The sequence below is a fragment of the Panthera tigris genome, chromosome C1 (genome assembly GCF_018350195.1).
Source record: "Panthera tigris isolate Pti1 chromosome C1, P.tigris_Pti1_mat1.1, whole genome shotgun sequence".
NCBI lineage: Eukaryota > Metazoa > Chordata > Mammalia > Carnivora > Felidae > Panthera > Panthera tigris.
In genome coordinates this window covers 19,712,333-19,736,841 of record NC_056667.1, presented here as the reverse complement: position 1 = coordinate 19,736,841, position 24,509 = coordinate 19,712,333, and the positions used below count along the sequence as shown (strand labels likewise).

At 48.2% G+C, this 24,509-nt stretch overlaps 2 protein-coding genes across 6 annotated transcripts in view; both read right to left on the bottom strand.

Annotated features, from left to right (window-relative positions):
• Positions 1-7,014: 7,014 nt before the first annotated feature.
• HMGN2 (high mobility group nucleosomal binding domain 2) lies at positions 7,015-11,290 on the bottom strand. 2 transcript variants are annotated; one of them, XM_042993770.1, is made up of 6 exons: positions 10,600-10,761; positions 10,135-10,179; positions 9,904-9,933; positions 9,489-9,539; positions 8,302-8,397; positions 7,015-7,862 (listed from the first exon to the last, which is right to left on the bottom strand). In XM_042993770.1, exons 1-6 carry the CDS (start codon positions 10,744-10,746, stop codon positions 7,827-7,829), a joined length of 405 nt encoding a protein of 134 aa, XP_042849704.1. In that variant the 5' UTR covers positions 10,747-10,761; the 3' UTR covers positions 7,015-7,826.
• Positions 11,291-12,540: 1,250 nt separating this feature from the next.
• Positions 12,541-24,509, bottom strand: part of DHDDS (dehydrodolichyl diphosphate synthase subunit) — a 28,293-nt gene continuing 16,324 nt past the window's right edge. For 3 of the 4 annotated variants that reach the window (XM_042996110.1, XM_015535701.2, XM_042996108.1), the window contains exons 7-9: positions 24,334-24,448; positions 22,244-22,351; positions 12,541-14,806 (exon numbers count right to left, since the gene is read on the bottom strand). In XM_042996110.1, coding sequence (XP_042852044.1) covers positions 14,567-14,806; positions 22,244-22,351; positions 24,334-24,448 — 463 coding nt within the window. In that variant the 3' untranslated portion in view covers positions 12,541-14,566. The remainder of the gene's footprint in view (positions 14,807-22,243; positions 22,352-24,333; positions 24,449-24,509) is intronic. The other variant, XM_042996109.1, reaches the window with a different exon arrangement.

Here is a 24,509-nt window from a genome sequence, read left to right as displayed (position 1 = left end):
TAACTGGGATAATCTAATGTCATAATTCAGGTTACAGACGAGAACTGGGATTCTCAATGTTGAGGAAACAATACATAAGATAGTAAAGAAAAAGCTTTTAAGTCTTCAATTTGGATAGAAAGTATGAACATGTGTTATCTTTTTAAAAAAAAAAATTTTTTTTAACGTTTTATTTATTTTTGAGACAGAGAGAGACAGAGCATGAACAGGGGAGGGTCAGCGAGAGGGAGACACAGAATCTGAAACAGGCTCCAGGCTCTGAGCTGTCAGCACAGAGCCCGACGCGGGGCTCGAACTCACGGACCGCGAGATCATGACCTGAGCCAAAGTCGGCCACCCAACCGACTGAGCCACCCAGGCGCCCCTGAACATGTGTTATCTGAAAAAGAAAACGGGTCCTAGCTTTGTATCCCAAAGGCCTAGAAACGACAACCAACACAGCAGCAATGGGCATTCTAGAGCCTAGATTTTGGTCGTGCGATACCATTCACCACCAAAAGGAATGCAGGATTTTGTTTTTTTCTTAGAAATAGCTGACTCCAGGTCTGGAGCAGAAGATATACAAGATAAGGCTGGAACATCCTATCATACTAGATAACAAGGAAGTTACCAAATGCTACCTAACCTACCGAAGGATTGTATCAGAAGGGCTCAGCAGCCACTTGAAGGGTGGCCCGTTGGATAAAAATAACAATGTGAGCATCATGAAGTCGAATAAACGCAATGAATTCAAACACATAAAATATGTTTAATTCAGTGATCATGATACTTAATGATGCTAAAAAAACAATCCACTGGTCACTTTTAGAGGATGCTGGTAAACCAACTCGTTACTTTGAAAACTGGCCAAAACTCGTTACTTTGAAAACTGGGCATTGTATCCTCTTTTTCCGGTATGAACTGTAATTCCTAGTAACCAAATGGCAGACGAGTAAAAGTTTCTCTTTCCAACAATATTTCGGGTATTGTATGAAGAAGGAATGGCAAAACTAGAATATCATTTTGCAACCCTTGATGAATTAATGAATCTACGTATTATGCTTCGATGGCTACAACATACAGAGACACCCAAATACGATGCGTCTCTTGATGAAAGCACACAATGCTGAGGTTTTCTTATCGCTGTTTCTGAATCCAATCATACCTCTGGATCTATTCCTATTTTTAATAGGAAATACAAAGGATAAAGAAACCTATGAAATGACACCAGAGACATAATAGCAAAATCCAGACTGGGAAACAGAGATGGAGGGAATCTACAGGCTCCGAGATTACAAGAATATGCCAACCATTTACCCCACATAGACCCCATTTGGATTCCCATTCAAACAAAAAAACTACTGAAGAAAAAAAGCAATTAGAAATTTGAGAATTTAAGTATTTCATAATATTAAGGAGTTGATGTTATTTTTTGGTATGCTAATAGTATTATGTTTTAGAAGTTCCTATCCTTTAAAGACACATATAAATATTTATGGATGCAATGATACATCACCTTACTGTAAGGGGGAGGAGCCAGTGTTATAAATTAAGCAAAATTAGCTAGGAGTTTATAATTGCTGAGGCTATGTGATAGGTACATGGGGTTTTGTGGTCCTTTTTTCATATGTTCATATATATATATATGTATATATGGCAGCAAAAGACTCTGTTTTTATAAGTTTATTTATTTATTTATTGAGAGAGAGAGAGAGAGAGAGAGAGAGAGAGCACACCTGCGGGAGGGGCAGAGGGAGGGAAAGAATCCCAAGCAGGCTTCCCACTGTCAGTGCAGAGCCTGATATGCGGCTTGAATTCACAAACCGTGACATGACCTGAGCCAAAACCAAGAGTCGGACATTTAACCGACTGAGCCACCCAGGCGCCCCAGGCTTTGTCACCTTATTCTTTTGCACATATTTGAAATTTTCCATGACAAAAAAAATTTTCCAAAGCCAAGTCACCACGATTTAGGCTCTCACTGGAAATGTATGATGATGGGGAGGGAAGGAAGTATCTGGGGTAACTTTCAGGTTTCTTGCTCGAGGAATGGAATGGGTGGTGGTGTTTTACCAGATCTAGGAAAAGTAGGGGAGGTGGGCTTGTGAACAAGAAGAGTTCTATTTTGATCATGTTGACTTGGGGTGCCTGTGGTATATCTGGGTGGGACTGCACAGAAGGTTGGCGGAAATACTCAAGAGAGATGTGGGCAGGGAACGAAAATGTGAGTCACTGGATGACATCATAGGGAGAAACTGTAGAGAAGGGTGCACCAAGGGATTTGAGGAGTGGTCAACTAGACTTACAGTATCTTAGAAACTGGAGGGCCCCAGAGAGGTCTAGAACAGCTTATACATATAATTTATTTTGAGAGAGAGAGAGAAAGAGCACGCATGAGTGGGGAGGGGCAGAGGGAGAGAGAATCCCAAGCAGGCTCTGCGCTGCAGCACAGAGCTGGATGCAGCGCTCAATCTGGCAAATCACGAGATCAGGACCTGAACTGAAATCAAGTCATATGCTTAACTGAGCCACCCAGGCACCCCTAGGACAGTTTTTTTTTTTTTTTTAAGTTGACTATTTTAATTTATTGTCAAGTTGGCTAACATTCAGTGTGTACAGTGTGCTCTTGGTTTTGGGGGTAGATTCCCATGATGCATCACTTACATACAACACCCAGTGCTCATCCTAAGTGCCCTCTTCAATGCCCATCACCCATTTTCCCCTCTCCTCCACCCTCCCATCAACCCTCAATTTGTTCTCTGTATTTAAGAGTCTCTATGGTTTGCCTCCCTCCCTCTCTGTTTCTATTTTTTTCCCCTTCCCTTCTCCCATGGTCTTCTGTTAAGTTTCTCAAGTTGAACAGCTTTTAAAAGAAGGGAATAGAGTCTTACCTCACGCTGTATACAAAAATGAACTCAAAATGTTTCAAGACTTCAATAGAAGAGCTAAAATTATTTAAAACTCTTAGAAGACACAGGTTTAAATAGTCTTTATGACCCTGGACTGGGCAACAGATTTAGACAGCACATCAAAGCACAAGCAATAAAAATTTAAACTGGACTTCACCAAAACTAAAAACTGTTTTGTCAAATAACACTATCATGTAAGTGAAGAAAACCCACAGAATGGGAGAAAACACTTGTAAATTGTGACTCTGGTAAGAATCTAATATCCAGAGTATATAAAGGGGCTCCTGGCTGGCTCAATTCGTACAGCGTGTGCCTCTCGATCATGGGATCATGAGTTCAAGCCCCATGCTGGGCGTAAAAAGTTTACTTAAAAAAAAGGCGGGGGTGGGGGGCATGGGCACCTGGGTGGCTCCGTTGGTTAAGTGTCTGACTCTTGATCTTGGCTCAGGTCACGATTTCACGGCTACAGTTCATGAGATCGAGCCCCATGTTGGGCTCTGCACTGACAGCACAGAACCTGCTTGGGCTTCTCCCTCCCTCTCTGCCTCTCCCCAGCTCATGTGCACATGCTCTCTCAACATAAATACACATTTAGGAAAAAAAAGAAAAAGGCAGAGGATTTGAACACTTAAAAAAAGTTAACAAATGTCCAATAAACATGGGGAAATGCCCAACATCTTACGATTAGGAAGATAAAAATCAAGAGGTGCCTGGGTGGCTCAGTTAAGCATCTGACTCTTGGGTTTCAGCTCAGGTTATGATCTCACAGTTTTGGGAGTTTGAGCCCCACATTGGGCTCTGCTCTGGCAGCACAGAGTCCGCTTGGGATTTTCTCTCCCTCCCCTACTTGCACCATATCTCTATCTTTCATGGAGTAAACTTTTTTTTTAAAAAAAAGGAAAATGCAAATCAATGCCACACCAAAATATCACTTCATACCCACCCTGATGCCTATAATTAAAAAAAGAGGGAGAAATATGTGATGAGGATGTGGAGAAATTGGAACCCTCCTACATTGCCGGTGGGAATGTAAAACGGTAAAGCTGCTATGCGAAAGTGGTCTGGCCATTCCTCAAAAAATTAGAGATTCAACCCAGCATTTCTACTCCAAGGTATAAGCCTGAAAGAACTGAAAACATATGTCCACACAAAAATCTGTACACAATACAGTAGTATTCATAATAGCCCTAATGTGGAAACAACCCAAATGTTTCTCAACTGATCAACGAATGTATGAAACATGGGACAGGTTTTCCCCGCTACCCAAAAGTAGAGCATTCCAGTGAAACCTTCCCTAAGCCAAATGGTATAAAGTGAAGCAATTACCATTAATTATTAGGGAAACATTTTTGAGCTTTCCCAGACCCAAAAAATGTCAGGCTCTTCTGAGACCTTAGGATACTCTCGGTAATGGAAAACACAGGATAAATGGAGATAAAGCAGAGATACGCACACAGTTTAAAGCTTAGTGCAGTGGTTTGATGCAGAGTGTAATTCCTGGGGAAGGGGCCTTGCAGGGCCACCCCGGCTGCTCCGGGTGAGTGCTGCCTGGAGATGTGCTCATGACAAAACCAACAGCGAACACTGTATTTCCACGTTGTGCCTTTCTTTTTAGGTCTTTTGTAAAAGCAAAGTGGCATACTGTGAACTTTTAAAAAGTGGTAGATCCGTAAAGTAAGGTTATCTGACAAGTGGAACGAAGAGCACTCTGTAGCTCAGATGAACCTTAACTACCCCATGCTAGGGCGCCGGTCACAGGATGACACATTCTAGGATTCCCTGTAGGAGAAAGGTCCAGAAGGGGGGAATGGGGAGTGACTGTGAAGCACGGGGTTTCTTTTTCGAGTGATGAATATTCTGGAATTAGTGCTGATTGTTGCACTGCCTTGTGAATATCCTAAAAACCACTGAATTGTGTGCTTTAAAGTGGTGAGTTTTTAATGTGGATTCTATCTCCACTTTGGACTTGTGCTCAGCAGATGCTGCAGTGAAGCCAGGCCAGGGGGTGCTTGGAGACCGTGGGACCCCAGCACAGCAGCGGCTGTCCACTCACTCACTCACTGCACCTGCCCTCTTCCATCATCTACCCCTCCCCTATTTAAGTCCAGGAACTGGCTGAATCCTAAACAGATTGTGGCTTCATCTTTCTTGCCATGATTGGTTTGGGAGTAGGCAGGCCATCCAGTTCTGCCCAAAGAAACTCAGGTTGCCGAGGGGCTTCTGGGAAATAATTCATGATTTTCAGGACAAACAGGTCTTCTGCCTCTGGATACTGGAGTGTCAAGTTGAGGCCCAGAGCAGCTGCCTTGGGAGGTGAGGTGGTTGGACAATGTACTGAGGGCAACAGGGCAGAAAAATTGGAAATAACCAGCTGGGTCCTTAGAACCACCCTACCTCAGGACTTCTCATAGGGAGACAGATCTTCCTCCAGTTGGAAGTCATTTTCTTTTACTTAAAAGTCCAAAGCAACTATCCTAATACAGGGTATGGTGACTGTTCCCCACGGATGGGATAAAAGCTTGGGGATGGGGCCAGAGGGAGATGTGGCCATCTTATTATCGCACTATGATCAAACTTAGTTCAGGTCAAGGCTGGCACTGAGCATGATATTGTGGCGGTCTAAAATATCCTTACCATGTTTCCAAGCCCAGTGTCTTGGTTTCTAAGCCCAAGTACTCTCACGGTCCATAGCTAGGCGAGTCGAGTCAGCCAAGTGTATCCCGTGAAGGAAAAATAAAGCTCAAGCTCGCTCTACTCATCCTAATTTCTAGGTAGCAAAAATAGAGGGTTACTACTGGGTTTAACTTCAGCCAGTCACTCCACATCTGTTTTAACTAGAAGATGGGGGTTAAGACCTATACAAGATTAGCACAAAGACTGTTAAGTAAGAGTATCTGGCTGAGCTCCTAGCATGGTCTATAGCTCAACACATTTTATTGAATATGAAATCCTACAAATATTGATTAGAGGAACCCCAATTGTGGCTTTCTCAAATTCTGCAACTTCTACTCAAAGACCAAGCTGTTGTACCCCTAATAGTAGTCACGTTCCACCCTGGAAGACAACACCTCCCGAATAAGAATTAGGAATCTATAACCTAGAACTATTTCAGCAATAAAGAAAGCAAGTGGCTGCAAATTGCCCAGGTGGACAAATTTTACTTTATCCAAAAGATGCCTCCAAAAAGAAGTCAGAAGTTATTTTTAAATAAAGCTGGGGGGTTGAATCCAGATTTTTGCTACTCACTCTATGTACACAGAACCCTGAACAAGTTTCTTCACCCGAGCTCATTTCCTCACTCATAAAAAGAGTTAACACTTGCATTACACAAGCATCCCGAGACCGACGACTGGAGGTAATACACAAAAATTTACCAAGGAAGAGCTTAATAGGATAGCTCTACTCTTTTGACTAAGGGGATACACAAAGCAATCGAAGATATTTTTTTACAGTCTCCAATTTACTTTATTTCCCCCAAACGATAGAGGTGACCTGTGAAAGTGAATTCAAACTGCAAGCAACAATTTATCTTCTTGCTAGGTCACCAAGAGGAAAGGGGTTCTCTGCAGGGTCGCTAAGCTCAAGCAATCCGAAAAGTCCTCATTAACATCTGTTTTTGGAGCTAGAGCAGTTCACCAGCAAGGACACGAATTTAAGAAGTCCCAGAAGACTTGCAGGTCTGTTTACGAACAGAATGTCATGATCGGTCTTACACACCCAATGGCCAGCTGTGTATAGACACAGAAGCACTTTTCCCCGACACAAGGACTAGAGCCGGACCTATTCACTTTCTCATTCTAGAGACTTTAAATGTGAATGAAGTGGAAAGGCTCTTCTGCTGTCAGCTACCAGGCCACAACCTCCGCTCTATCCAAAACTCTGCCTTTAAAAATACGCTTCAGAAGCAAGTACAGAAATCACTCCTCTGCTCCCAGCCACTCACCCCCAGTCCACTGCAGGGAGTTTTCCTAACTCCACCTAACACTGTGCTCTCCACCTACAGACGGTCTCAAAACCAGAAATGGCCATCCCTGAAACCTCCACACCTCACACCAGAATGCATCCTGTCCCGAGAGACCTGGAGAAACCAGGCTCCCCCACTCCTGGGAAAAGATTAGAGGCAGCATTCCAAGCCAAACTGTATCCAGCTTTATTAAAGATACTTTTCATAAACAATCATGGTATTTCAGGCAGGACATGGGCAGACAATCGTTAACAGTATACAACAACTTTCAAACTCCCTTCTTCAATGGACTACCAAAATCAGAAAGCCACTATAAAACCCAATGAAATCTTCATTTGATGCTCTGAACAGGGAAAGTTTAGAGTGAGGGTTGACATTTCACATTTAGCATGTTGTTTAACAACTTTTCACAAGCCGACCCTGACTTTCAGGAAATGAAATGAAAATGGCAGAATTATCAATCTGAAGCTCCACAAGCTAAAAAAGGAACTCTTTTGAGGGATGCCATCTCCATGGTGACACTGTAAAGTCCAGATTGCCTGACATACTGGGAACCATTTCTTGGGGTCAGGTTCCAACAGGTCTCTGGGTTTAAGGGAGTCAAGTCTATGTTGAAGGCAGAGGGAGAAAAGGACATAAAAAATGAATTTTAGATTTTCCACCCTACAAGGCGTTTGTGCCAAGGTGGCTAATGTGTGTCAACATCAAGGAATTGCTCCTCCTGGGAACCAAGAGGAAGTTTCTCAGAACTAGAAGGGAATGGTGTTTTTCCCCTTGAATCAATCTAGCTTCGGAGATATTCTATTAGTGACGTATGCCCTTCCCCAAAACAACAATGAAGTGTTCTGTGTGCTAACAACATAGCTTAAAAAAAAAGTAAAACAAAATTCTGCATTTTTATAAAACTTGATAAAAAATAGTATTTCAAACTGTACAGTCACCAGAAGTACACAGTTATCAAAAATGCACACACTTCACTTGGCGTCTCCGGCACCTTCAGCTTTCTGTGCCTGGAAGAAAAAGATTAATAAACATTACCACCTGTAGATTGCAAAACTAGTTGCGTTCACATTCCATCCCTAGCATCACTTTGCTCCCAGGCCCAAGTTTGGGGTCTAGATCCTTGGTTACCTTGGTAGGTAACTTTCCTTCTGGACCTTACTGTAAAATTGGGAAAGGGGGCACATTAGAAGACTGGAGTTTATTCCCAGCTTGAAAACTCTACGGTGTAGCAGGAGCTTAGGACAAGGATCTCACACTACAGTGCCCTTTATTGGACCGCAAAGGTTTTAAGAATCCAGAATTTAAGTTAAGAGAAAAACCATAAGCGAACTCTCTGGACTGAAAAGCATACTTCAAGTGAGAGACACAGAAGAAAGGCCATAAAAGCTTTTGGGATCACTAACGGATTCAGAGCAGACTTAACAAAAAGTGAAACGGCAGGCATACCTGGTCTGTTTTGGCATCTCCATTCTCTGCTGGGTTATTCCCGTCCTTGCCAGCATCAGCTTTCCCCTTTTTCCCTTTGGGTACCTTCTCTCCCTTCTAAAAAGGGGAGGGAGATAAAAAAAAAACAAAACAGCAGTTTCTTCTAACTTCATATTAGCAGGGTATTGTCTGTAAAGTTCTGTTAAGAAGTAGGATTATTTATCAAAAGATAACACACACACACACACACACACACACACACACACACACACAAAACCTATAAACCCCTCCGCACTGGTAAGGCCAAATTATCTATCATTTACTGTGGTCTTTAAGTATATGTGTCTTTATGTGGATGTAAAAAATAACTAAGTAAATAAAAATACTTGGGTTTCGGGGCGCCTGGGTGGCTCAGTCGGTTAAGCGTCCGACTTCGGCTCAGGTCACGATCTCGTGGTCCATGAGTTCAAGCCCCGCTCAGGCTCTGGGCTGATGGCTCAGAGCCTGGAGCCTGTTTCCGATTCTGTGTCTCCCTCTCTCTCTGCCCCTCCCCCGTTCATGCTCTGTCTCAAAAATAAATAAACGTTAAAAAAAAAAAATTTTTTTAAAAAATACTTGGGTTTCAAATGTACAATTTCCTTTAAATGGAGGACATTCTCCCTGACTCTTGTTGTTCACGTATTTTTATTCTGATAAGAGTTCTTGATTAGAAAACATTACAAACGTCAGGAATAAGGCAAGCTAGCCAAACAATTTAGAAGATCCATTAATGGGGTGTCACCATGATGCTGAATTAAGACACTGAAAGACCTCACTTGGTGAAAATGATCAATTCCAACGTTTTTTATTAAAAAAAAAAAAAAAATATTTTGAGAGCGGACGAGATCACGAGAAGGGGAGAGTGGGGAGAGAGAGACAGACAGACAGAATCCCAAGCAGGCTCCACACTGTCAGCCTGACGCGGGGCTCCATCTCGTGACTGTGAGATCGTGACCTGAGCCGAAATCAAGAGTCAGGCGCTGAACCGACTGAGCCACCGAGACCGCCCCCCGACATAATTTTAATGCCCCGTCCAAATTAACTTTCTCACAGCTCAGGTTTGTGCCAAAGGGGACGCCGTTCTACAGCAGTACTCCTGTCGGCAACATGGGAAACTGCACAGCGTTCTGCAACACCTAGAAGCCATCTGGTGTCTCCGCTCCACTCACCTTTGCAGGGGCCTTTTTAGGTTTGGGCTCTGGCTTTGGAGGAGCAGGTTTCTTTTATTTCAGAAAAAGAAGACGACACTATTAGTATGGTGGACCAAAGAGACAACCCATCCCCAAACCACGGTACCACTGGCACAGAAGTTTCTCTTATTTCGTTTAAGTTTTTCAGGCTGGCTTTCAGCTGGAATATCCAGTCTTCAGAAACCCACTTAACTAACACACGCAAGTGTCCCGCTCTCGCTACAGCCATCAGCATTTCAGAACCAGCAAATGTATCAAATGGGTGAGCGTCCACAATAGAGCGGATCATTCACAACCAGCCACTGACCCAAACCCATGGGACACAAAAGGAGATTGTTCTTAGTGCTTTTTTAGTTGCAGGGATAAACACGATAATTTAACAGCAGACACTTACAGCAGATAACCTTGCAGATCTTCTCTGTGGCTATTAAGATAACGAAAATAAAAAAAGTTAGAAATAGGGCAGTTGAACTACTCAAGAAAAATTATTAAGATTAAAAAATCCGTTTGTTCTAGACGACAGAAGAGGAGGGAGCTTAGGGTAATTCAGCACTAGGGGTATGGTTAAGCAAAGGAGCCCAAAGGCTTTGTTAAGACTCCAGAAAAGAGACGAAGAAAGACTTACCTCATCCTTCACCTTGGCTTTATCTCCTTTAGCATCCCCTTCAGCCTATAAAAAACAAACAAGACCTAAGAAAGTTGTAGCTTCTGAGGCCATTCTTAAGGACTCTCTAAGCTTAATTATCCCAAAGGAAAGAAGTGAAGGGAAAGCCTTGCGCACAACTTCTCTAGGACACGCAAATCTTCCGGTTTTAGCATCCCCAGCTCCCGTGACGCTGCCCGAAGTGCTCGGAGAGGGGACTGCTCTTCTGTGTAAGCGTCGCGCCCGAAGTGGCCCAGAGAGCGCAGGGACAGCGGGTACCCGGGCCCCAGCCTGCCCAGAGTCTCCGTCGAGCCGCCCCGGGCGGCGCGCGCTAAACCGGAGCGAGAAGCGCGGAGCAGCGCGGCCCGCGCCGCCGCGCCAGGGAGAAGCAACAGCTGCAGATGGTGCAAACAAACCCCTCCGGAGGCGGGGCCCGGGCGCCGTTACCATAGCAGCCGTCGAGGGCGGGAGACTGGAGGCGCGCGCAGCCGGGGGAACTCGTGGGCGGCAGCGGCGCGCACCGGCGCGAGTCTCGTGCGCCGGGGCCGTGGGCGGAGGCGGGGCCACACTGCGAAGCCCCGCCCCAAGGGACATGGGCCCCGCCCCCTCACGGCGGCGGTTTTTTGGCGGCAGCGCGCTCCCCCGCCCGCCAAACCCGAACGCCGCCTTCCCGCCCTTTCGGGTTTGAATTGCCCGCCCGCGGGGAGGGGAGGGGGCATGGCGATGGGGGAGGGGGCGCGGGGCGGGCACGTCGAGCCCGAGGGGAGTGGGATAAACAGCCGCCAACATGGCTCCTCCCGCCGCGGCCGCCGCTCCTCCAATATGGCCTCTGGCGCCCGCGGGCAGCCGAGCCGCGCAGGGTTAGCCCGGGGCAGCCTGACACCGTCTCGAGCTCCTGTGTAGGGCGCCTTAGCCTGTCCCGGACCGGTGCCGATCCTCGCGCCCCAAAGCCGGGGAAGCGGCAGCGGCGGCAGCAGCGGTGGTGGCGGCGGCAGTGGCGGCCCAGCGCCTGAGGGCCCTCGCGCCACGTACCTTTCTCTTGGGCATGGTGGCGACGGCGGCGGGACGTAGGCGCTGGACGCGGGGATGCAGCGGCGCGCGGGCTTTGGCCGGTCCGGGGGTCGTTCTCGCCTCCTCTTCTTCACACTGCTCGGGCTCCGGGGGGTTTATAAAGTTTTTATAGCGCTGGGAGCCCCGGACCGGTTAGAACCGGATTTCACCTCCCGCCGCCGCTCATTGGCCCAGCTGGGGTCACGTGGGCGGGGTTTAAACTCACCTCCTCTGAAGGGAGTGAGGAGGGGGGTACGGGGGGGGGGAGGGCGCGCGAGACGGCGGCGCGCCTAGGGGGTGGGGGCGCAGTGGGGGAGGCGCGCGTCGAAGGCCATAAACGAGGAGGGGGGGAGTGTGTGCGAGTCGGCGGGCTCTGCGTTTCGGCTCCCGCCAAGAGCTGGCTCTTGCAAACTACCAAGTTCCTTCCACCTTATGCAACCAAGCTACCCACTTCTCCAAGCCATGCGACACTTAGGGCGCATCTCGGCCGCTTTCCTTCCTGTTCCCGCTGGGGGCCCCAGAAGAAGGGTTTTAGAGGCCTGGCCGCACCACCCTTCTCCGCCGGAGGCGGGAGGAAGCGCGCGGCTTGGAGGCACAGGCTGCAATTCCCAGGGCCAAGGCTGACGCTGAAGTGGGGAAAGAGCGGGGAAGCCAGCTTGGCGCAGCCGGACGTGCATCCTTCCAAGCTGCCACTCCAAGGAATCCCTTCGTGCTCCTCACCTGGAAGGCGGTCCACTCGAGGTGGGGTGGGGGTCCGAGGGGGAGACTTGACACGCCGAGGTCCCTTTCGGGCGCAGTGGGGCAGGTAGGAGCTGTCCTTTCAGCACCCGTTTCTCAGCCGCCTCCCCAAATGCCAAGGAAGCCCCCCCACCCCAAAGCCTGTCGGGTGGCTCCCTTAGGTCCCTGTGTTCGCGGACCTCAAGACCCCGCCACAGAATGACGGAAAGCAGCCGCCTAGGCCTACCAGCACTCCCCTCCCCCTATGCTCCACCCGCTCCGGAGACATCAAGCTCAGCTGCCCCCACCCGACGCGGCCACCAAGCCTGGGCGCTGCAAACGCAGCTGGCGAAATCCCTCCTTCCACACTGGCAGGCTGGCTTCCTCTCACTTGCGCGAGGACAAGGAGGGTGGAGGAGAGAGTCCGGGGATTAGGAAACAAGTAGAGGAACAGGTGTTGCGATGGCAAAGGGCTCTTCCACTGGCTCCCCCACCCCACGCGCCCCCAAAGCTGAGGATTCTGGAGGTCGCCAAGCGCACCTGCGAGAGGGCAGGCCATTGCAGCCGCAAAACAAGGTGTTCCCTCTGCTGTACTATTTGTAAACAAGTTATACATCTAAGAATGTTTAAAATTCTATTTGAAACCCAGGAGAACACGAGAACACAATAAATATCCTCAAGTGGGGGATTGGCTCACAGGTGAGACATTTAAATAGGTCCCACTTAGTTTCTTGAGGCAAAGGATGAGCCGGTTTGTACAAATCCTACCGGTAGAAAACAATCACAATGAGTTCATATCCACTGTTTGCAGCCCCTGCTCCTTGGCAGTGGTGATCCCTCCACCCCTACCCATCCCACTCTGTGTCTCTTTCTCAGAATACAGGACCTAAGGCCAAAGAGATACCAGCTCCGTTAATCATCTGTACCCCATTCATATTGGGGCAAGTCGGACACAGAACGGAGACAGGACTCAATAGCCATGCTCACTGGGCAGATTCCGTTTGTTGCCTCCAGCCCCTCATTCCCGCCTTAATTGTAGGGCTCTGCATTATAGCCGCATAATTCATGCCTCCCTAATTAAGGCTGTCAACAGCCCCATTGTAAAGCTGGAAAATGTACAGCACCTGCTCTCTGGGAACCCTGTGCCAGGGATTGGTTGTGGGGAATGCCAGGTGTGTGGGGGGGGCTTGCCAAAGGGTGCATTGATTGGCTTCTCAATCGCAGTGTCTGGCATTTGTTTGATTCTGGGAGCAGGGATGATGGCCAAGGGGTCTCTTGTGCCAGGTATACTGGCACAGGAAGGGGAAGAGGAGACTGGAATACAGGGCAGTAGGGGGGTTAAAGACTATGCTCTGAGCACTGCTTGCAAGACCCCACCTCTCCCCTAGAGGGAGGTGCTGGGGAAACAGTTCGCAGAAAGTGAAATGGGAAGGCTAAACGGAGTGGTGTTTGGTCGGTGTTAAAGGCTGGTGCTTGCTGCTCCAGGCACCCGAAGCAGAGTTGCTCAGGCAGACAGCTCTTCAAAGGCACTAATCCTCTCAGCAGCTCCGAAGCAAGGCCTGGCAGGGAGAGGACACAGCCCTTGACTTGGCCTTCTCCCTGCTGGGCAGCCCTGGCCCTAACAAGCTGAGACTCTGCCACGCGGAGAATAAATCGTCTCGGGGGGACTTCAGGGGCCAGGTCCAAAACAAGAGAAGCCTCAAAGGCTGAGGCGGTGGGAAGCAGAGTCTGAGATGGTGAGGACAGGCGTCAGTCAGTTGGGAGAAGTGCTTGTTCCTTTGCTCCGGGTCCTGTGAGGTGTTCCGGGGAAGGAGGCCTGTGGTGGATTAGATTCACCAGGGCCTAGAGGCCCTCCTGTTACCCTGTGGCCACGAAGGGGGCTGGTCGCACAGGGGCGTGGAGCCTGGCCCCGTGCCCTGCAAGAGGAGGAGAAAAGCTTGTGTGGGCTGAGTCGACAATAGGTAATTGGATTGTAATCACCCGCCTGGCTTCTGCGCGCCATTGGGGGCGCTGAGCCTTTCAGTGAGCAATCAGCACTGTGTGGTGGGAGGGGGTAGAGATTCAATAGCAAATCCCAGGTGGAGAGCCCAGGGGGAGGAGCAGCAGATGGGCAAATTTTCTTTCTGTCTCTCCCTCCCCTCCCTTGCCCAAATAACGCTGGCTGCCTATTAGCTATTTACCAGCAGATCCAAGGTGGGGCCAAATCTTTTGTGAAAGTCGGGTGGAAGGCTAAGATGGATGGGTAAAGGGCCAGGGTTTTGGGGAGACCTCCTCCCTGAAATTCTGTTATGTTGAAGGATGTGCTGGTGGAAAAGTGAAATGCATCTAGAACACAGGTAGAGGTGGCAGAGGCGGAAGGAGCGGGCAGCGAAGAACTGGGGCTCCCTGCTCTCCAAAGCTACAGGTGACCGGAGCTGGGTTTAGTGTACTTGTGGGAGACCATCCCCTCAGTCCTCCCCAGGGGCCACTGTCCCGGGCGGCCCAAAAGGCGTATCTCTGGCCAGCAGACCTGGCCTCTGGGGCTCCCTTGCAAAGTAAAGGAAACACAGTTCATCCTTAGGAAGGAGGTGCCTTTCACCAAGAAAAGAAAGGGGAGTGGGGCCCTGGAGGCAGAGGGCAGGGCAAAGTGGCAGGAGGCCAGCCCCACTCAGGCTGATGCAGTGCCCAGACGTGCCAGCCAGTCAGCCCGCTTGAGTTCCAAGGCCTGCAGGAAGCCTTGGACCCGCTCTTCCCGTCTGGCTGAGAGTTTGTGCAAGCGTGTCCGTCGGAGCTGGGCGTCCCCACTGGCCTGGAGCCCCTCTTGCAGCAGCTGCTCTGTCACTGCGGCCTGGTCCCTCTCCAGCTGCTGCCTCTTCCGCTCCTCTGCATACATGTCTCGGGCCTTCTGCTAGAGGAAAAGCAGGGATTGGGAGATCATTTTTTAGGTGTGAGTGAACTGGGATGGAGGAGGTAGGGGGTGGGGCACCAGGCGGGCCAAGCTAAGCGGAACAATGGGGAGTTTGTACCGGATTTGGAAAAGCTTGGGAGTAGGTGTGCAGAGGTGGTGCCCATGATGTATAAGCACGGCCGTGGGGGTTCTGGGTCCATCTTGGTTTGTTTTGGGTGGGAGCCTCTGTATTTCCTGAAATTCTTCTCAGGTTCACGCTTGGAAGGGAACGAGGCAAATATGAGTCTGACTTCTGGTTCCCCCACAAACTAGCTTTGTGGCTTTGGGCAAATCCTCTCCTAACCTCATTTCTTCATCTATAAAGTGGGGGATGTGCCTACCTTGAAGAGTTTTAAGGATTAGCGATAATATATGCAAAACCCTCTCTAGCATATTAGCAGGCTCTCAAACAGAAACAGCAATTTCACAAGTTATTGTCTATTCTCTGCTGCTGGGAGGGCTCTATTCCTGCCTCGGGCAGGTCCGCTGGGTCATTTCCTTTGGCTTCCCAGGTCACTCTAAAGGTGCCGTCCTCCCAGCTCCCTAAGCTGTTTTTCAGAGTTTGGCTCCAAACTTGCCTCCTGTATAGAGACTGGCCTGACTCTTACAGCAAATGATCCTCCTATGAACACTGTGAGAAACGGGTTCCGCTCTCTTAAGCCACTTGCTGTTTTCTGCCTAGTAGAATAGGTTTTAGTGTCCATAGTCCATTTTTTGTTAGAAACTCGGCACTTGAAGGCTCGGCAGAGCACCCTGGACTCCTGGAACCAGCTCTCACACAGGCGATCGTGCTCCCTGGCAGCACTTCTCATATGTTTATGTATCTTCAGACAAACTCCTAAAAGGCAGAGACTGTGTGGCTTTTCCTCTCCGGCACTTGGGTGCCCTGTACTTGTGAAATACTTAATCGGCCGGCCAGATGATCCCAGGACGGCAGGGGAGATGCTCCCGGAGAGGGGAAAATCTCTTTGGAGCAGAACCAAGGCCTTGCTGTGCCTCACTGATGGGCTCTGCTCCTGCTGTCCTAACCGGCCGCAGAGCCTTTGCACCAGAGCTCCTTCTGCCAGACCTATTCCATGTGTGAGAAACTAGACTTTGCTGCCGACCTGGCATTTCATACCCTGATGACCCTTACCACAGTCTACCTTGTATTACCGTATTTGTGTACCTGTCTGTGTCCTGCTCAGCCTGTAAACCTGGATTGCTCTGTCTTCCCCCTTTAAAGAATATCTTACGTGTGCACAAGCACTTGACCCTCACACGGGAGCTACTTTTTATCTGCTGGAGACGGACCTGGAAGTTCAGAGTGGGGAAGTGATTTGCTAGAGTCTCTCAGCAACAAAGATTTACTGCATGAATAAAGATGACAAGTGGAAATTCTGGAAAATCCCTCCCTAGGGTCCTGCATGAACCCAGGCATCCAAGGGTACTCTTCTGTTAGGGTGATGAACACACATGTGGAGCTACAAGGACTAAAAAGGGTTTGAGAGGTCGCTGTGAATGCCTCCCGTCTTGCTGGAAGGGCTTCTTCCTGGCCTTGGTCAGGAGGAAACCTGGGTCCTGCATACAGGACCTTACTAGTGTGTGACGTACAAGATACGGTCTCAGCAATCCACGTGCTTGTGGGCCGATGAGGACACAGATCTACATACAAAGTCCCATAATACTAGGTAGAATGTGTAAGGGTCATCAGAGAAGCAAGAAAAAGGGCGACGTAGCTCAAAGAGAGACACTGTGGCTGATGGAGGTCAAGGAACAGTGACGCCTCACGGACAGACAGAATCCGAGCTGGACATGAACCAACGCGGAGGATCTGGATAAAGGTGGGGTGCGTGGGGCCGGGGCGCGGGGGCCGGGGGGCGGGGAGGGTCGGGCATCGGTCAGTGAGAATAGTGGCAAAGACACACGGAATGGATTGAAGAGCTTGACCAGGCCGGAGTGAGTCCTCTGCACGATGGGCAATCTGAGGAAGGATGAGGAAATGAACGCCTGACCCGCGGCCGGCATCGATGGTTAGCTGCTCTTCCATTATCACTGCTTGCAGCCAGAGCTAAATAGGTAAGTTCCGGCAGGCCAGAAAGGAGGGGAGCACCCGGCCACAGAGGGAGGAAAACATGCTGTGAGCAAAGTCACCGTGTGAGGCACAGGCTTCTTCTGAATGGCAAGCTCCAGACTGAGCGCCGGGAAGGAAGAGACTGCAGTCAAGGGAGAGCCTGGCCCCTAACTGCCAGGAATCGGTGATTCACTGTTAAGATGACACAGCCAGGGGAGATCCTTAAGACATTCTGTCCCACCTCCCCACCGTACAGACAAGGACACTGAGGCCAAAGTGGGGAGGGACTTGGCCTAGGTTACACACAGGGATAAAGTTCCCTCTGTTGGTTTCTCCATTACGGGAGCTTCTTGAGAGGTCTATGGGAAACGTGTGTTGTGCCTCTGGATAAGCTGCACTTTCTAGGGGTGGAGTGGAGAACCAGCGGCCTGCATATGGATGCCTGTCTGTCCAGCCTCCAAATGCTCTGGATCTACCTGCACAATTCAGAGGTGTTCTAAGTCTTGTCAGGTACTCAGTGTCAGAAAATCCGGGCTCAAGAAGTCCTAATAGTCAATTTCTCTCTCCCTGACCATACCGCCCACTGTCCCTGTATAACGGCCAGTCAGGGCATTAATAATTTCCTTAGAGACTTTTTGTACAGACCTTATGCGGTCTTGGTGCAAGAGCTCCATGGAGCTTGCTTTGAGAAATGGGGTTCTAACCTATTCATCTAAATCTCTCCTGGGCATTAAGCCTCTCTGCTCTTGTTTTCTCCTCAGCAGAGTGAGGGAACAAGATGTAATAGCCCCCCAGCACATAAATCCTTCAGTCCTCCACTACATTGCCTGGGCCTGGGCTGCAGGCATTTGGTTTCAAAACATTCATTAGCCAATGACAAGTCCTCCCGTAAGTCCTCACTTGCCGCAGTCGACATGCGCAGGTCAGTAGCACGGGGCATGCATTACTGAGGGCTGCCTGAGACAGCTACCCCTGCCAGAAATACAATGTACTGAAGCACCCCCGGGGGCTCCCTGCCTAGGGAACTGTACCAGGGACAGGATGAGCAGGGTGCCCTGAGTCTATGGCTTTTCTGGAGACAGGAGAACTCTGATGAAGAGCTCGGAGACACACGTGGGGAATGATGTTGGCCACCGTTCTCTGAAAAGGAACTCCTTTCCAGCTCTGCTCTCAGTACTTTAGGTGTATTAGCTTACTGAACCCTATCACAAACCAGTGAGGCAGGTATTATTATTAACATTACTCCTCTCGTTTTACAGAGGAGGAAAATGATACTCTGAAGGGTGACAGTCAGTCACAGAACTAGTAGGCAGCGCCATGATTCAAAGACAGGAATGTCTGAGACGACAGTTCAAGCTTTTAACTTTTCCTAAGAAGAAGATAGTGACTACCTGAATAAATAAAATAAAATAAAATAAAATAAAATAAAATAAAATAGAAATAAAATAGTTGACTGATTCAGCCTTGTGTTTAATCTCTGACAAATGCACCAAAGGAAGTTCAGTGGAGGGGATGCCTGGGTGGCTCAGTCGGTTAAGCATCCAACAAGATCAGGTCATGATCTTGTGGTTCGTGGGTTCGAGCCCCATATCGGGCTCTGTGCTGACAGCTCAGAGCCTGGAGCCTGCTTTGGATTCTGTGCTTCCTTCTCCCTCTGCCCCTCCCCCCTTTCAAAAATGAATAAACTTAAAACAAAAAAAAAAGGAAGTTTAGTGGGAACATGTATCTTCGGCAACACCATTCTTACAGACTAGGTGAAACAAACACTTCAGTGACCCCTTATGGACCTTCCAACCATGCAGCTTGTAACTGAGGATCAGAGGCTCTGCACTGCCAGCCCCCCTCCCCTGCTGATGTTTTCCCTGTCCTACTGCATCTGAGTCAAGATTTGCTCCTTCTGCCAGCCCCCATTCTCTAGGGCCGATGGGTGATCACCTGGAGACTGCCAAGGTCCCCTCAGATACCAAGGTCTGGCCCCAAACAGCTTGTAGCTGAGTCCCTGCGTCCCTTAACACGCACCAGGTACGCTCATCCCAGTGAGCTGCTCTAGGTCTAGATGCCACTTTCCTGCCCTCTGCCCTGGCTTCCTGCAGGAAGAAAGACACACTGTGCTGGGCTTAGAGCTACGGCGGCTCAGATTTTAACAGTGGGAATTTGGGAGATGGGACGTGAGCACAGACATGGAGGCGGAAAACTGAACAAGGAACTGGGAAGAAGAATCCAGTTTGGTCATACAATACAGGGTACACAGAAGGGAGACACTGGAAAGATCAGCAACCTGGTCCGAGGCCAGACTGGCGAGGATGTTGTTAGTTTGGAATCTACCCTCAGCTTCTGCTGAGGTGCTAAGATTTCTAGGAACAGAGCTCTGAGGACTCCTGGGTAGAGAAAGCCTGGCCAGGATCCCCAAAGGGGCTGCTAAAGAGTCAGGACAGTCAGTACTTCTGCTAGAACTTTGGTTTCCTCACTTTAAAAACTGCACCAGTAACATCAGTATCTTACCTTCTTGCACTACATAGAATCTATGTCAAGGATGCCTGATGTGGTAAGAACTCAATAAATGTTTGCGGTTATGATTCACAGGTATATGACAGAACTCTTAATAGTCGTCCTCGAACATGTCCCCCCTCACCCCAGAAAACAGCAGAACTGTCCCCCCCAGCTGCCCAGGCCAAAGCCTAGATGTCTTGGTTCCTGGTAACATTAATATTTGTACTCATTTGTTTTATCCTCCAGGATACATAAGAGTTTCAGACTTACATCATCAACATGATCACTAACAAAAACCTCTTAAATAATGTTTAAATTTCCTTTTGGTTTGTACTATCCTTAGAATACATCCCCCTAAAGATGTACGGTAGAGAACTATGTTTGGGTTACGTAACTTGAATTATTTTCTCTATGGGTTATATTATTGACTTAGAGTTACTTTCATTTGTTTCTGTTTTCACATTTCTTTTTCCCCATCTCGGTCCACTCAGCCCTCCCCCTCCCTACATCACTCCCCCGCCACCCCCACCCCCCGCCTCGAAGCACATTCTCTCACCTGGACTACTGTAGGAGCTTGGTCCTTGACTCCTGCCTCCCTGAAAATCCTGAGTGATTTTTGCAAAATGTAAATCAGATCCTGTCAGTCCTTTGATCGAAATTCTTCAGTTGTGGTGCCATTGCCCACAAGGCTCTATATAACCAGAGGCCTGACTCCCTCCCAGCCTGCCCCACACCCTTCTCTCTCACGCAGGCTGGCCTGTCTGTTCTTCCACGACCCAAACTTGATAACCTCCGTATCCTTGCACTGCTGTTCCTTTTGTAGAGAATAATTCCTTACCCCCAGATTTTCACACATTTGGCTACTTCTCATCTTTTATACCATGGCATAAAAACCACCTCCTCAGAAAGGACTTCCTTGGCTGCTCCATTCAGGATCTCTTGCTTTCTTTATTACTAGCACACCACTCTACTTTCTTTGTGGCTTTATCACAATCTGAAATAATCTTACATATTTGTTTACTAGGTTATTATCTTCCTCAAGTAAGATTATAAGCTCCACGAAGGTAGGGACTCTCTAGTACCTGACTTATACTAGGCACTAGAGAAGAATGCAATGAATGAAATTGAGTCCTCTGACAGCCATGTGGGAAAGCATCTCAGAAACCCGAAATTATATAAAAGGGTTCTGAACAGCCAAACCAGAGATAAGAATATCCATACGCAAAAGCTCATGCACCAAGAATTCTCTGGGCTTCAGAGACCGTTTACTCTTACTTCACAGACATATTTCTAACAAGCTTGACTGACTGGTTTCCTTGCCTATAGCTGATTTAAATCAGTAACTAGGAAGAGAAGGTGGGATGCTGCCAAAATTAGCCTCTTGACTGGTAAAAAAAAAGATGGAAGATGTACAAAAGCATACAAGAAATCCCAAAGCCAAGTATTTGGGGAGCATCTAGCTTGGGCAAACAGTCCCCCCTTCAAGGGCATCGCTGTCCAAGGAAGTGCTTCAAGACGGCAGTTGCCATTATCATTATTAGCATCACTAGAATGTGATTATTCTAATCATCATCATCGTTAGCAAGGGCCTGGTATATAGGTGTCAAGGATTATGTACAAGACACATTTCAGAAAGTTTCCCATCAAAAAAGGATAGAACAACAAAAAGGATAGACACAAATTTTGGTTCTTAAAGGAGCTTTGGTCATGTAGAAAATTCTGATACTCCTTCCCCACCGAGGGTGGATAATTGAGACTGTTGTTTTTCCTTTTACTTCAACAGAACTTCCTCTTTCAATTCCTCATATTCTGAGAACACTGACGAAGCATATGACCAAAGCTTCATGATTTGACGGACTTATTCCAGGAATTCTGGACTTGGGATTCACGGACAGGTTCTAGGGGTTATGTGAACTAAGTGTTTCAGTGATAGGTAGGATCCTACGCAAAATGCCACATGGTGGGTGTGATCTATGCAACTTTTCTAGGGAGATGGTCTACGGTTTTCATCAGATTCTCCAAGAGGATTAAGAAGCCTTGACTTAACATCATTGTTTCCTCCTGGCCATTATCTCTCTAGACTCCAGCACCAGCACCAGCTAAGGGTTCCAAAATCTGTGGCCTGGAGACAGTCACTCTGCCCCTCTCTTTCCATACTTGGAAAATGAAGACACCAAACCTGTGGGATTGCTGGAAGGGTTCAATGAGAAAACTTCCGCGAAAACAACGAAGTGCCTCAGGAGACCCTCAAAGTTAGCTGCCATCATCACACACACGCCCATTATGATTATTAAGAACTCTCATCAGATGCCGGCGACTCTGCCTCCGAATAAAACCTGTTTCAAGATCTGGTGATCAAAGCCGAACTTCAACTCTTGGCAGAACACAATTTTGTGTAATAGAAAGACAGTGCTATCTTGTCCTTAATCCCTTCTGGAAGAGGCTTGAATCTCGCATACTCCCACTTCTACAATCTTTGATTAGCTTAATACCGTCAGGGAATAACGGACAAGCTCCCTGAGAAGCCTTTCCTGGGTTTCTGTGGCAAAGAGACTAAAGATGTGTAAGTTGAATCCCAGTTCCGTCTCTTATTGGTTATGTGTCCTTAACAAAATAATTTCGATGGATTCACTTGCACGAGTGGGGCTGATAATACCTACGTCACTGGGATCTTGGGGGCATGCAACGAGATGGTACCTATAAAATGTTCACAGTGCCTGACCACAGTAAATAGGTGGTAGCTACTATCGTCACTAACACGTTTAGTAGCAAGTGCCTTGTGTAAGTTGTAGGTGGTCAATCAATGCTAACCTTTTCTTCTCTCACATCCAGTCAGACCAGCCCTGAGCTCTTACCTGGAGCATGCTATGGTTCATCTGGTACTGCAGGAGGGCCTCACAGAGGTTCCAAAATGTGTATTCCGGCCACAGAACGGGTTGGAACACCAAGCAGGAGTGGGAGGTCTGGTAAGCGGGGGAAGGAAGACAGTATAGTTTAGTAGCAGGTTGCTGGAACACCCTCTGGGTCAGGCTTCCAAAGGAGCGGGCTGAGCATGACCCAGGAGCCCGGAGATGAGCTGACACAGGCACCTTGAGCTGCCGCTGCCTCCGCTGCCAGCCCCAATTTACCTCACTTGTGGGGAGGGGTCATCTGAGGCACCTGCCCGCAGCGAGGCAGAACTAAAGCAAGACTAGATCAACATTCCCACCAGGATTTTTCTAAGAGCCAATTTTAGGACGATGAAATAACATCTGGATTATGTTATTGGCTCTTGGCCCTTAGAGGTCATCTGGGAGACATGTTGTCTGATAAAAGTCAGCAACGAACAAATGGTGGCTGCTGTTGTTATTTTTAAGTAGCAGAGCAGGGCACAGTGGTTAAGATCATGGGCTCTGGGGCCAGACTGCCTGGCTTTGGATCCTAGCTCCACCATTTACCATCCATTTGACCTGAGGCAAGTTACTTAACCTCTCTGGGCCTCAGTCTCCTTGACTGTAAGACTGGGTAATAAGAATACCTGGTTTTTACAGTACTGTGAAACTTAAACGAGATCATGTACGTAAAACAGACTACAGAGCTGGGTGAACTTTAATAATAATCACTGATAGACGAATCCCTTTTGGAACATCTTGACAGCCACTGCTTGATCCCCTCAGTAGTGAGGAATTCAGTGCCTCAAGAGGGACAATTTGAGTTGTCAGACAGCTTGTTATGCAAAACCAATGTCACCTTCCTTGGAACTTCTACCAAGGTCTCCGGTCTTTTCTCTGGAACAAGTTTGTTTCTTCTTCAAAGCGACATTCTTTCAAATATTTGAAGGCTAGATTACAGCTGCCTGTTATTTGTCCTCAAGGTTGTAATGACTTGTTCAGTTTGCCTTTGCCAACTATAAATTTGAAGACAGCAGGGATTATTTCTGACATGGCCATTGCCATATTCCCAGCACAAAGGAGGAACTCTATTTTTTTCCGAGGGAATAAACTGTCACCATGCCTCCCTTTTTCAGACCACTATCCTTCACTCATTCCTTATATATGACATGAGTTCCAGATTCCTTGCCATCCAGGTTGACAGGCTCTGTTAAGTCCTCCAGTTTACCAATGCAGTCTTTTAAAACTCAGTGCCCAGGAGTAAACTTTCCAGACATGATCTGACCAGCAGAGTAGACCACAGAAACGTAGGCTGCACATGCTTTCTTTCAATAAAGCCAAAGGCTGAAAGTATCTTCAGTAGCTAAATCATTTAAGACTATAGTCCATTAAAATTTCTGGAACTTGCTTCTAAGTGGAGTCCCTCCAACCTCTCCTTGAACAAGGACTTCCTACAGTCATGTGCCACTTAGGGGCCAAGTTAACAGACGATGGGGATTTTCTAGCAAATGCAAACTGATTTGGCTGTGAGCTTTAGGGGGGACCACTTACACTGGGGTAATGGAGCTGAGAGGCAACAGCAGGCCCCTAAGAAAGAGTCCGCATAGAGTTTATATTCCTTGTGGACTGTGCTTGCATAGACGCGGACATTAGTCTGAAGGAGACAGATGAGGAACTGCTCGAACCCCACGCAAGGTTCCAGCTCAGAGGCGCTGAAGTAACTGCTAGATTGCCAGGGCAGCAGCTTATGCTCAGGGACAGGGCAGAAGTCCAGTTCTTTGAACAGGGGCACAAGTGAGGTCTGCACCACAGCTGGATAGCCTTGATTTTCCTCTAGGCTCTTTAGACAGCAAGAACCACCCAGGCTGGCAAAGCCAGGGACAGATGAGGAAGGGACAGCAAATGTTCCCAGGCACAGTCTGGATACACTTCTCCAGATTCCCCCAACCCCACAACCCCGGTGCTCTGGTATTAGCACAGCTTGGGGTGGGGATGAGCCCCACTTAATCCGCCCTGTGGGCACAGTCACGGCTTTCAAGCTGACATAAACACAACGGTGGTTACAAACGACTTACCTGCCAGAGCAAGAAGTCGCTGAGCCTCACTTCCCCAGAAGTCCGGATCAAGATGTCAGGGTGAGGGGAGTGGTTGGTATAGAGGCACTTATCAAGCAGAGACTCAGAAATATCACTAAGGTGAGTGAGGAAGAGACAAAGATAAGCACACATCTCTTTCTGGATTATTCTCGTGG